Source organism: Centruroides vittatus, unplaced genomic scaffold, assembly GCF_030686945.1.
Source record: "Centruroides vittatus isolate TY-2023 unplaced genomic scaffold, ASM3068694v2 contig_1230, whole genome shotgun sequence".
Classification (NCBI taxonomy): domain Eukaryota; kingdom Metazoa; phylum Arthropoda; class Arachnida; order Scorpiones; family Buthidae; genus Centruroides; species Centruroides vittatus.
The window spans coordinates 87,123-101,692 of record NW_027120792.1 but is presented as its reverse complement, the minus strand read 5'-3'; the positions used below and the strand labels follow the sequence as shown (position 1 = coordinate 101,692).

Here is a 14,570-nt window from a genome sequence, read left to right as displayed (position 1 = left end):
TAATCATTTGTATTCATTCATTTATTTGTTTTCCAATCTGCTTAGGTACACGTATGTACCTACAACCTGCAAATCTGAATTGAAATAGCCTATTTCATAAAGTTTGGCTCAAGGCAGAAACCAACCCTGGATAGAATACCATTTCGTTGGAAGGTGCACTCACTCATGATGGAAAAATTTACATGCCAATTAATCTAATATTAATGTCTTTGGGATGTAAGAGTATCCAAAGAAAACCCAAGCAGCCAAGATGAGAATATGCAAATGTCATACAGACTAGCTATGGCTAGAATTTTTTTTTGTTTTTTGCCTTTTTTCATTAAAATACTGTTAAAGAGTAAAGAAAATATGTTGGGATGATTAAAAATTACAAGTCTTCCAATATGTGTATGCATGTGGAAGGGAGCAAAATGATAGAATAAAAATGATTTTTAAAAAATGTGATAAGATTATTTTGAACTGAATAGAGATCAAGAACAGGAAACTAACAGGAAAGCTGAAATAGTTTCTGTAAATTGTTAAAATTATAATAAAACCATCAATATATTTCAAAACTTACATTTTCTTTATCAAGCTGTTCACATATCCTTTGACTTTCCCACAAATCTCTCTGCGTTAATTTTGTCGAGAGTTTATTACGAATATATTGTTGATAATTTTGCTGTAAAGCAACAACTTCTTTTTCTCTTATAACTTTTCTTTTTGAAAGCATTTCTTTTTGTTTTTCCATCTTTTCTTTAATTTCCGTTTCTCTTCCAAGTCCTCCTCTATCAGATTTAATAGTTACTTTGATTGGTTCTTGAAGATGAGTACTTGCATCTTTTCTTCCTGTAAATTAAAAATTAATTCAATATTATAATTAAATTCTTTTTAAATTATTTACAGAGTAACTATAACATTAGAAGCAAACTTATAAAATATGAGATCATACATAATTTTTACTTAATATAAATAAAAGTCATTGATAAATTATTAATAAATTTTAGCAATACACATCAAAACATAAAAAATATTTGAATTTAAAAGCTGCACTTAGGCTGTGTAACAGATGTTTATCATGTTATATATATGATTTTTACATGAGAGAAACTAAAAATGGTATATATTAATAAAATCCTATAGAAATGTGTATGGATAAATTATAAAGATTTTGTGATATTCTCTAATATTTATTTTAAATGATTATCTCAGAATATAAATTATCTTGTGAAAATAATAAATAATAACTTAGGCTGTTTGATTGTAGGAATGTGACACCTCCATATGTTCAACTAATCATTTTATTCAAACACTCACTTTTTCAAGAAGGCAAAAAATACAAGATCAATGTTTTTGGAATGTTCATCATTCCATTATTGGATTGATTGTTATAATTTAACAAATCTTTGAATTCTGGCATTTTAAATCAGTGATATAAAGCACATACAGTAGTCTTGATAGTTCAAGTTAATTGAGAATGAGACAAGCTTGAACTATTGAAATCGAAATTTGAAATATATACGGTATATATATGTTACTGTGAAAAACCAAAATTAGAGAATGTTGACACATACAAAATACGTCAGTGAAAGACTGAATATTTGGTTATATTATTATACATTCAAACAATCGCCGGCGTACGCCGACAAGCACAGATAAGCTTTGGTGGAGGTCGAAACCACACTCGAGAAGCCAATGTCAACAAAGAGGCAACAGTCTGTTGCCAAATCCTTTGTGGGTAGCCGGAGATAGACAAAGGTCGTACCTCTTTTCCCGGCAACGGTTTGGTGGAAACTGCCCACTTTGTCACTGGATGGCGTTTTTGTTCTTTTGATCCCGTGAGTTGGGGATCAGTTTGTCAGCTTTATACCTGTAATCAGTTCGTAATTTGTAAAGAAAACTTACTTTCCATAGATGAGATTTCTTCTCAAGAAATATCACTAAGAGAAGCAGCTGCAGCCAATTCGAAGAGTGGAGGGCAAGGCTATGCACGCTGTCATTGCAAAAAGAAGTGTTCCACGAATAAATGTAGTTGTAAAAGCAAGGGACTCTTGTGCAATTCAAAGTGCCATAACAGTTTAAGTTGTTGCAATAAATAAGATTGTATAATATTAATCACATAATTTATGTATAAGTTTATTATTGTATTACTTTCTTTAATGATTTAGAGTGTACTGTTCATTTTAGGTTCAACAGTTTATTTACATGTGTTGTTACTTAAGCTTTCTCCTATTTTGATGTATTAAAAAGTTGCATTTTTGTCTTAACGTAATAAAAATACTGTATTTTTATTCAACATTCACCATCAGTGCATGCTGAATGTCGACATTTGCCAGTGTAAGTGAGAAATATTGATATTTAGCAAATATTTCGTACATACACGAAACGACTTTGCAAATGCTGATATTTACCGGAGAATGTCGACATTTGCTAGATATTGGTCATTCACAGTAACATATATATATATATATATATATACAATATATATTATAACAATATACAATGGAAAACAGAAATAATGATACATCCATTATATTATATTAAAATATTGCTTTAGCTATGATAAATGCAATATGTTACTGTCATCATCACTAAGATAATTGATGTTCTGTACAATACAGAAGAGGCAACTATATCACTTCACAAATGCAATAAATTGAAAGCCAATGTTAGGCCTTTTGGCCAATTTGTGTATGGTGTCTCATCACACATTTGATCCGAATCACCCAAATATATAATTTTTATGAGTTCTGGTTGAGTATGGGTACTTTGGCTTAACCGTGATAGTGCCTTAAACCATCAAGATCCTACTGTATCAAGACATATATCTTTTTCAAGAAGCCATGTATGTTTGAAATTAAGCTATTTTAAAGACTTTATGAAATAAACAACAAAAGTCTGTTCATTAATACTTTAATATACAAAAGTATTAAAAACAAAATTCATTGTAAAAATCTTTAGAATTAGATATAAGAGTAATGAAAAACACAATTAACAAAATATTGATAAATTATTATTCTCCTCATTTTATGATAAAAAAATATTAAAAGATTAATTACTTACATTTATACTATTAATTATGTTATTTTTTCATATTTGATTGACTTTATAAATTTTAAAACGACTTTAAAACAGCAATTTTTGCAAATGCCAACAATTCAATAAATAAAGAAAATTGTGGAAATTTAATATACTAAATGCAATAAATTTTTAGCATGAAGTATAAAAAATATAATTGCGCTTGGTAGAGTACACTCCAAAAGGTTATTAAAACTATTGTCTAATTGAAAAAGTAGATCTTCTCTTAAAGTAAAATTAAAAATATAAAATTTAATAAAAACTAGAGAATAAAAAAATTTGCAATCAATAGTTCAAATAATATATACTTATGAAATAACACAAAAGTATAATGTATTCTTGTATCAGCTAGAAAATTTTATTTATTATTATGTTTTTAAAATATTTGTTTAAAAGTAAATACATATATAAGGTTAAAATGAAACTAAAATCAGCAGATGATTGTATTATATGGAATTTTTATGATGTTGCAAGAGATTCTAATTGCAATAATTCATTTACTCAAAGATAAATTTTAGTAAATTGTTAGTGATGATAAAGAAAATTTTAATATATTAACTACCTTCTTTTCCAATTACCATGCCTGGTTTATAACCCATTTTTTGTAGCAATTCAAATCCTTTATTATTGGAAGTTAATGCAGAATTTAACCCTTCCAATCTTCTTTCTTCTTCTAATTTCTTCAATGGTTTGGTAAAACTCTTCTTATTAGCTTCTAATTGTTTCCGTTCTATTTTATGCTTCCGTTTGACAGACTGCGAATGTATCAAACCCGGTCGAACATCACTACAAAAATAAAAATAATAATAATAAAGTTAATTTTTGTTGATATAATCAATATTTCAAAATATTTTTGAATTGAGGTCTACTGTATCTAAAAGTTATATCTCAATGACACAATGTATTCTTAATGATCCAAGCTAACTAATACCAATCATACTTCACTGAGCCCCAGAAGTAGTCGGGGCTCAGTGAAGTATGAGAAGTAATAAAGCCATAAAGCTCTTTTATGGCAACATCTGCAAAACAACACCCCTTTTAGATAACCCACTATGTTGCATAATATACTGTCAAGATGCTCATGGTGCAATTGTAAAGCTGTCGACAACTGAGTGTATAGTTTTTAAACATTTTGATGGTTAATATTTTTATAATTTTATCATTTTGTACGTGCGAGTCTTGCAATAAATTCATTAGGATAAAATTTTTGCCTTATATTTAAAAGTTGTTCGACTGACGACGACCATTAACATCAGGGCCGAAATGCATTTTAGGAGATACATAAGGCATTAATTGTTTCACGTATGTGATAACCCTTTCATTGTAATAATGTTCTACATACATGTTAAGTATATTTGTATTAAATATTTTAAAAAATGAGATTAAAAGTTTGTTGTTAAAATTTTAAAGTTTTACTTAAAGTTAATACTGAATTATCTGCAGAATAATGTAATTTAAGAAAAAGCATCAAATTTTGTTTGCTTTTGCTCGATAAATGATAATTTTGCACATTTTCTTCTTAATGCGAGCTGTGATTTTACTTTTTTTTTTAGTGTATTTTATTTGTAAAGAGCCATAAAGTAGGTACTGTACAAATGCAGCTCTGAATGAGACAGTTGGGACATTATAAGAGCTACAGACTGTACAGTACCTATCTATAAGAATCTAAATAAAACGTATCGTTCAGAACTTCAGTTTTGCCGAAATGTATTGTATTTTGTCAAGTGGAATAAAGTTGGTTAAGGTGCTTTGAGTCTATGAATCTAAGCTCTAACAATCTTTTTATTTAAAGACTACTTGATGCCTCGTAAACAAATTGTAAATAATGGTAAAAATCTATAGTTTTGCCAAACGTAAAGTTCAGTTAGGAAAATAGTAAAAGTTACCTGCAATTACTCAATAAGTTATCGGACATGTAATCAATTTCATCCATTTCGATTAATCACGACTGGGAGAACAAATTATATAAACCACGTGACAACCATTCGTCGACTTCTCTCCCTCTAGCGTCTTAAACGAATATAATTTATTTTTAAATTAAAATTTAATTTAAAATTTATTATAATTATTTGCTAGATAAATTTAGAAATTAATGTATTTCTTAGGGAACGAACGATTTATATGATTTCCTTTCAGTATAAGAAATGTTTTTTTTTTATTGATCGTGCGGTTTATTTATTTACTTTTGATCTTTCCGCCTCCTGGACCATATCGGTCGTGGGTTCGGCCCGGTCCTCAATTCAAGAGACCGCCGCATATGTGACAGAACCCCGTCGAAAAATTTCTGCAGTTTTGTCCGGATTCCGGATCCGTCCCCGAGACGGTAATCTGATGCCTTAACAACCTCGACTATTCACTATATAGGAATTGTCTTACAATAAAATATATTCCGCCACTTTGGGGATCCTGAATTGAATTTATTCCACATAATTTTTTACGAGAAGATCGAGTTAGCGAGTCATTTTTCAATTCTTGTCCATAGTAACTTACCTAATTCCGAAGGACTGTCAATAATGGATAAAATTAACATCTATTATGTAGTTTGTAGTGCCTAATGCTTTATTCTAAAATCAAAACCAATGCAAGAATACTGTTTTTTTTTTTTTTTTTTTTTTTTACATATTGATTCAATTTTTTTTTCAGAAACTTAAATGGATTTCGTGTGTTCTCAGTTCGGAAGAATTTTTAGAGTTAGAATTTTGACTCTCACTGAAGAAACCAATGTTCATTTCCCCAAAAATTCAATATCTTCTCTCTCTATTACTTAACTATGTCTTCATTATGAGCCTGACCGAAACCATGATGGGTTCCATGATAAGAGGATCTCTTAGTTCCTGCAGTCGAAAATAGTATAAAAAAAGAAAGATTAAATTTGATCCAGATTGGAACAAGCTTCATCCATTCTTTAACTCACTAACATATATTTATATATATATGAGCCGTTGAAAAATTTTCAAAATGATAGAAACTAATAATAATAAAGGTCTTTTTACTTTCCTGGCTGTTATATATAACAGAGGAAAAGTATGGCCATTGGTCAAAAATTGCCCCCCAAGATTTTTACAGTTTTGAACTTAGAGGACCTTGAAAAGTATGGATGTATGGATGTTAACTTTGTACGATTATTATGTTCATCCTGTTTGAAGCTTAATAACCCCTGTGCTTTTTGTCAAAAATTTCTGCAATTTTGCTGGGAGGTTTGTGTATTAGGGGGATCGATGTTATTACATCTTGGTGGTTAAAGGTCGAGGGGGTGGGTAGATAATAGGTTCCTGTGTATCTCCAGTAGGGTCGGACTTAATGACGATTTTACTCATTATTAGCATTTACAAAGTTTTATGAAACCCTTATCCTCAAAATTAAGCTTTTCGTCGTTTTATAATGATTAGCAATATAAGTGTTTTTAAAATAAAATGTGATAACAGGTAGCGCCAGTAAAATTTTAAATGTCGCCGAGAAAGTTGAGCAACTCGTTGCTGGTTTATGTAAATTCACTTAATTAAAGAAACTAATTCTTGTAAGTCTTACGCAAAGTTTTATTTAAATAATAAGCATTTTTCAAAATTTAACTTATTATATAGCAAATTAATTTAAAATTTTGAAAGTGTGATATTAACCAACCATTAATTAAATTACATCAAAATGATTAAGTATTTTGTTTTAGTTTTGTAGAGTATATTTGTTCACAATATTTTCAAGTTTGCTCAATAAATGTGGAGATAATTCAACTTCTTTCGGCAATGCAGCCTTTACGTCTCCTGCTTCGTTGGAATTTTCCATCCGCTTCTCTTTCCATTGAATTTCGTTCTTTTCCAAATGAATTTCTTCCCCAACTTGTTCTGGATTTTCATATAAGTTGAGCATTTCTATTACTTTATTGTGACCCATGATAGAAGCAAAATCTTTGGCAGACCATCCGTGTTTATCTTTGAGAGCTGGATTAGCTCCACGTTGGAGCAGGAGAAGAATACTAGGCAAGTGACCTTTCTTACAGGCTAACATGAGTGGGGTTCTCATTTGTTCGTCTCTGATATCGACAATTGCGCCTTGTCGTAATATCTTCTTAATAGTTTTGTCCTGCTTAAGGTTTGCAGCCAAATGCAACGGCGTTAACCCATCGTTCCTCCCGACGTTAACATTAGGCGATTGACGTAAGATAATGTGTGCCATATCGTACGAACCTGTGTCGAGAGCAATGTGCAATGCTGTGTTTCCATTCTTATCGATGTGATCGACTTCTGCTCCTTGTTCGATTAAATAGTTAAGAAGATCGTACTGTTTATATTCCACAGCATTCATGAGAGGAGTTCTGCCTTCAGCATCTTGATCGTTAACGTCCAGATCTTCACTGAGAAGATTACTGACGATATCTTTCTTGCCCTGACTGATCGCCATGTGTAAGAGGGAAGACTTTGTTCGCTTTTGTTCCCGAGCTTGTAAGGTAGAATCAATTGTAGACAAAATTGATAATTTGGCGGTAGAGGCAGACTTTCTCTGAATAGTTTCGAAATCTCTTGCCCAGAAAGAATTCTTTGCTTTAACTTCCTTTAAAGAATCTTTGGAGTTGAATCGTTGTTCCGATTTCTTGCCAATAGCATTAGATATCTTAAAGGAAAACTTGGAAGACATATTTTACTCGATTTGAAATGAGCCGAAACTAACTAAAGTAACAGAACAATGTTTCAACAGTTGTTATATTTTATTATTGTCTTGCAAATTGTTGTACTAAAATATTTTATCTGATTTAACGACTTAAAAATAATATCCAGTAGCCTGGTTTCCTATAATTTTATCGTTTTCCAAAAGACACAACTTTGTTAAAATTCTTTATTTAATTTCATAACGTGTTTCGGCATTTACCCTCATTAGAGGAATGAAGATATTTAATTAAACATTCTTACATGATATTCGTAACACAACTTTAGTACTTAACATACTTTCGCTCCTGAGAATATTGCATTAATGAAATACCGAAAGTATGATGAGTATCATAATTGTGCTGCGAACTTCTGTGAAAAAACATTCAAATATATTCATTGATCGGATGAAGGTAAATAGCGAAACACGTGGAACTCACCAAAGGCCAATGAACACTGCTCGTGGGTTGGCATCTGGCCAACGCGCTGGCCACGTGGAGTTTCCGGGTTTTCTTCACAATAGTAATATCTAAATAGGGGCCAGTTTTTCATGAAAGGCATCCCGGGAGGCAGTGTGTCGCCCATGTGTCGCTTTGCCGTATACTAATTAAAACTAAACCAAATTTTACTTCTGGATGATAAAGCTGAAAAATGTTTTGAATTGAACTGGACAGGAATATCGTTTTAATTATGTTATGTAAAAATATTTTGATATTTTTTTTTGATATTTCTAAGATTTATATTGTTTCTTTCTATAATTACGACCAAAGCAGCCCATATGTTCGTGGGGACTGGGCGAAATATATACCGCAGGGGCTACAGGAAATTAAATTATTGTATTAAAGGACTCAAATAAAAAGACGTTGTACAGCGGCTCCTACTTCCTCGGGGTTATAGGAACACTTTGTTCTTTTTTATTCCCCTTTGAAGGATGTTTACGTTTATGACAGTCTCTGATTTCATGTATACTATAAAATTATTTTCAATTACATAATTTACTTAATTTTTTAAAATTTTATTAACCCAAAAAAGTGTTATCCATTTTTCGATGGAATGTGGCATTCCAGAGATATCCGCGTAAAAATGTTTTTGTCGTCACTTCCGATATAAGCAGCGAAATCAGAAATAACTGTTATAGCAAAATTTATTTATTAACTTTTAGCATAAGTGGTTACTTTATTTTTAAATAAGTGTTTAAAATGGCTACCGCTTAGTTGAAACAAGCAGATGCCCATCGAATAATAAGACCAGAGTCGATAGATATACTGGTCCTTGAGCTGCCAATAGTTCTAATGCTACGATAGTGGCGTAATAAATATTTCTGCCACTTCGTGCGTTGCAGTCGCTTCGCGGCGAAAGTTTGGCTCTAACATAGGGAGATTCAGCTGTGAACATTCGAAATTCTTTTAATATATGAAATGTTCTCATTTTTAACTCAGTTATTTCTTTTGTCTTTTTAAAAGACTGCTTATAAATACTATTTTAATTCGGTTTCGAACATTATTTATTCGTAAATATCGTTAATATTTATATTTCTATTAACTATCACTTTCACAATTCTAGGCTTTTTTCCGCCCTGTGGGCACTAAGATAACGTGACCATTTATTTTTTGACTCAAAACGGGACATTGGTTTAATTAGGTTAATTAACAGGTAGTCAATAAAAAAAAAAACACTTTTTTGAAGTTATTTATTCAGAAAAAGTCAGTTAGCTTAAAAGTTACGAATTAAAAAATATATATACCCGAAACGTTTAGTTATATTTATATTTACTAGAGGAACAAATTTGCTTTAATATAGCTGGTGATGATTTTAAGTAAGAACGAAACTCTTGGCACGTTTTTTTATATTCACCTTAATTATCAACATCGCCTTTAGAACTGAAATTTGTAACTGGGTCTTCTCAGATGGCCACAATTTGTTCATCATAGAAAATACTCTTTCTACTGGAGCATTTGTAGCAGGCAAACATAAAATATATTCAATTAAAATAGAAAAGTTTTCATGCTGAAGATTGTTGACTTGAAAGTGTTTGAATACTTTCACCCAACGAGTTTCCGTGGAAACATTTAGATTATTCCATTCGGTTACTTTCTGCGATGTAATGTAGTTACAAATTAACGAAAATTCGTCAAAAACTTCTGCATCTTTATTACAGTCAATATATTCCTTTTCAATTAATACATCCAGAGATTTTTGAACGTCTTCCCATGCGGGGACCTTTTTTAAATCTGCCCAATAAAATATTTCCATTTCTTTGGTAAGAAAGCAAGTCCACTGCTCCAGATATTCACGGCTTGTTTGATAAAATTCTGTAGCCGCCCTTTTCACAAAGTCTTCATCTATGTCAGTAACATTATCTTTCGATTTCACTATTAATTGACGGACCATAAATGGAAGAAACTGATTGGTCTGTTTCTGAGTCAAATTGTCTTTTAGTTGATTGATTTCTTTTGCAGCTTCAATTGCCGATACAGTCTGACCTTCCAGTTTCAATACAGCTTGATGAAAACTTGCTGACAGAGCGTGTAAAAAATAAAGCCACAATTCGGATGTGGGATCTTCAAAAAAGTTTTTAGTAACAGGGGACATTTTTCAATACTCAAAAAGTAGTTTTTTAATGGCTGATACATTTTTAAAACCCTTTCCAAGGCAGGCATAAGAGCAAGCCATCTAGTTTTGCTATAGCCGAGCATTTGTTGATATTCCGTTTCAGTTTCGGCGCAAAACTCCTTTAGAGCTTCAACTCGAATCGTGTAAATATAAAAAAATGAATATATCTTCACAATAATGCTTTCGTAATCTAAGGGTAGCCTGTCTGCAGCAGATTTTATTGCATTGTGAATTACATGGGCTCCACATCCAATACCTATCAATGGCTTTTTCAGTGATGATTGCAATTTCGTTAACACATTGTTAGTTCCTCGCCTAGCCGCACCTCCGAAATTGACGTTGGCATTGTCTCCGCAAAATGCCACGACTTTTGCTGTCAAATTATTATCTGTCAACACTTGGTTTAAATAATCAGACAATGATGTCAGAAGTCTCACCTGGTTGGTCTTGGAGATCTAAAATTTTTACTTGCACACCTACGTAAGGTTGAAAAAAGCGCACTAGAATAGGGTATATTTTCTTGTTACCGTGGTTTGAAGCGTCGTTTAGTATTGTAATACAATTGGACTTATCAAGATTATCTTTTAATTCTTTCATTGCTGTAGGCGTCAAAACATTTACTACAATAGCTTCTGATTTCGTACGCGCGCATGTAAATTTGGGATCAAAACATGATTGAATTAATTTCGACGCACAATCATTAGAGCGAAAACTGTGGTTTTCTTGTATCGTGTGATAAGCCCAGACGCCTTCTGCCGCGGCGATATCCAAATCCTTTAAAGTTGGTGCGTCCGATTTCTTGAAAAAGGTTAACATCGAAGAACTCGAAGCGGCGGTACGATCGGCATTTTTATGTTTTTCAGACTTTAAATGCTGTTCAATATCACTGGCACCACCATGGGAAACGCTAAATTCTGTACGACACTTTTCACATCTGACATCTGAGGGAGTATTTATTTGCTTGATAAACGGATATTTTGCTTGTAAGTTAACATTGAACGTACACTTGCGTTTCGGCATTTTAACTTATGATTCCAAAACAAAAGAAGTTTAAGTTATTTACTAGGTACACGAGCATCAAACAAAAACAAAACAAATATCGAGAAGTGGGCGAACGAAAAATCTGCCAAACAATTAGTCAACAAAGCGCGAGCGATGACGTCTTCGCCACTCTCGACTATCGTCGCGTCAACCGACGACGCGGTTTGCTCTCGCACACCAATCGCGTCCGGCCGGCTCGACTACTCAAATTTTCGCGCGGTTTCAGAAAACGGGACAATTTTGCGTCCCAGAGTTCATTTCGGGGACACCGGGACTCGTAACTCTAAAAAGGGACAGTCCGTTCAAAACGGGACGTCTGGTCACGTTACACTAAGAGGGCCTCTTTTTCAAACCCATTATGGGTACGGTCAGGCCCACAATGGTGCGGCAGGATGGTGAGGAATGGGGCCCGACATCCCTGTATATATTGATGCATTATTAATATGCGATGCCTTCGGGATTCCCGAGAATTCTAAATCAGGAAGAATAGGTTATGGAAATGTGTGGAAATGTTAAACTATGTGTCAAGATAGAATAGATTTAGAGTGTTACAAAAAAGGAGATTTAGAATTTACGGTGGCTTTAGAGTTTATCAAAGTTAAGCCCATATGTTTTATTTATTTATTTATTAATATTACGTAAATTATTGTAGTTTGCAGTGAGAAAGGAGCTGTGGTATATGTTATTCACAATTTATATTGTGTTTATTAACGATAGAGAGAGATTAAAGTTGAGCCAAATAGTTAGGAACAAGTTAGAGAAGGGGATTAAAAGTCAGTAGATGTAGTTCTTGGATTTCAAATATAGGCTGTTAGAGGAAAAAGAGGAAATTCCAACTATTTAGACAACATATTCAACATATTTACAAGCACAATATAACATAGAGGTAATTACAGGATGATGAGTTAGAGGTTGACAAATAAAATAGGTAAATGTAGGATGGCAAGAGTTCAGACAGTATTATTTAATACTCACAGTGGTAGTGATTGGTGATGACATGGAGTCTAAAAGAAAGTCATGTTAGTGATGTTTTAGGCCTACATGATCAAAGGACAAATGTAGTAGGCGATCAATAAATCTTTATTCATATTCTACTTTTGATAGTGCAGAATATTATATAAATTACCAAAATATGTACAGCCAATATGATGTCATAAGAAATGTAATTTCTCATGTCAAAACTACAAAAGTATTTCATCCCAAATACTATTTCTCACTATACCGAATCAAGTAAAATCGTATAGCACACATTATGTAGTGATAAAGTTAATGAACTATTTAAAAATAGCTTGTCTTTATCTGGATTAAATTTCTATGGCTATTTAAATGTATCAGAGGATAAGCTATGGTTTTCTTACTTTTATTGCCCTACATATGTATGAAAATAAAACAGTAAAATGCAAATTTATTGAACAGAATGTTATACTCAGAACATTATGTACAAAACTTTCATTCACAATATGTAGCAATATAACAGTTTTAAACAGATCTCTATTTAATACCTGGATCAATTAAATCGAAAATAATTATATTTTCGATTTATCCTCATTCTCATCTGTAATTGCAAGTTATCATCTTATTATTTTTTTTAATAAACCAAATACACTTTTTCTTTCTTTATACATGATACAAAATTAGAAAATGTAATTACGAATAAGGTTTTTGTGACAGAACAGCAGAAAAAAGTTACAAAAATGCTCGATAACAGTAAAACTACCTACAAAGAAAATAGATAAACTAACAACTCGCCGTAATGTGACTGAATGAACTTTTGACTGAATAAAGAAAATGATGAAAATAAAATGGATATACTATACAGAAAAACTTTTAATAATATTATGAATATTCAATCATTTTCTGAAGAAGTAATTTTTTCCTTGAATTTTGAAAAATTAACCAACGAGTTGCGTAACTCTTCCTGCCGTTAAGAATTTATTTAAAAAATTACTTATATTGTTGATCATACTTACAATATTGATCATATTAATGAACAATATTGTGTGTGGCGCCATCTGTTATGAGATTTTATTATAAAAAACTTTAAATATTATTCATTATTATAAATTGACAAAAAGCTTAATTTTGAGGGCAGAGGTGAGTTTATAAAAATTGTAAATGCTAATAACGAATAAAATAATCATTAAATTCGACTATTTCTATCTCCTCTCTATGGGCATGATTTTTGTCACCCAATTTGAGGCTTTATTTCTCCTCTGCCTTTTGTCCATAATTTTGAAATTTTTCAGGGAAGTTTTTGTATCGGGGCAAACACTCCTTAAAATTTTCGACAAAATTGGACCATTGGTTTCAGAGATATTAAGGAGTTGATGGACACATATCAAAATACTACAAAGTTGTGATTTTTTGTTAATACTTTGCTCAGAGATTGTATTTCTTAAATATAAGTATTTTTCGCCGGAAAAATTAAACTCGTTGCTGGATTTTTTACACGGAATTTAAAAATGCATCAGAACTACTTTATTCATATTAGGTTTTGTGCTGTGATAGCAATATGTAAAGTCTTCATATTAGGCTACACTATATTTATATTGGTAAAGATAATAACTATGCCATCAGCTCAGTTTAAAAGCTGTGATTATACGTAACGTAAATAAATATTCACGTGTCTTTAGCTCATCCTAGTAGTATGAAGCAATTGTATGAACATGTGAAGCTGGTCTCAATAAAAACCCGCGAGTGGCCGAGTTCATAAAATCATTGAACTCCGATGATTGAAAGGCAATTCGCGCCTGACTAATGGGTTGGCCACGTGGAAATTTTCAGGTTTATTTTCGTGTGTTTAATTAACATCTTAAAGCTTATTTGCTGATAAACACCATTCAATTCCATACTTTCAATATACTATATCGTGGCAAATAAAATGTTAATAAAATAAACGTTTTATTTGCCATGATACAGTGCATTACAAGAGAAAGGACAATTGGCAAATTATAGAATGACAATAGAAGAAAATATGTATTTTTATGTGTCAAAGACTGTGTTGAAATCGCCGAAATATATACGTATGCAGAGAGAAAAGAATATAGCCTTTATGAAAATCCAACATTCACGAGACGCAGTATACACTAATTGTTCTACTTTTTACCACACAACACATGCTAGTCAGCACTCAATTCATTAACTATCGTAAGTTAGACTAATATAGAACTTTCACTTTCTATTTAAAAGCTAATATTATACTGTCTGTATGAATAATTCTTC

At 31.8% G+C, this 14,570-nt stretch overlaps 2 protein-coding genes across 2 annotated transcripts; both read right to left on the bottom strand.

Annotated features, from left to right (window-relative positions):
• Positions 1-489: 489 nt before the first annotated feature.
• Positions 490-5,048, bottom strand: LOC136987835 (G patch domain-containing protein 11; the record flags this gene model as incomplete). Its single annotated transcript, XM_067285585.1, is given in 3 exon segments — positions 490-828; positions 3,620-3,843; positions 4,944-5,048. Coding segments are annotated over 3 exon segments (610 nt in total), but the record flags the coding sequence as incomplete, so codon positions are not given.
• Positions 5,049-6,693: 1,645 nt separating this feature from the next.
• On the bottom strand, positions 6,694-7,738 carry LOC136987876 (ankyrin repeat domain-containing protein 7-like). Its single transcript, XM_067285642.1, has one exon. It carries the CDS (start codon positions 7,684-7,686, stop codon positions 6,718-6,720), a length of 969 nt encoding a protein of 322 aa, XP_067141743.1. The 5' UTR covers positions 7,687-7,738; the 3' UTR covers positions 6,694-6,717.
• Positions 7,739-14,570: the final 6,832 nt, after the last annotated feature.

Bases quoted from the DNA above. Each gene is read 5' to 3' on its own strand.
- LOC136987876 (XM_067285642.1), bottom strand. From the start codon at position 7,686: ATGTCTTCCAAGTTTTCCTTTAAGATATCTAATGCTATTGGCAAGAAA.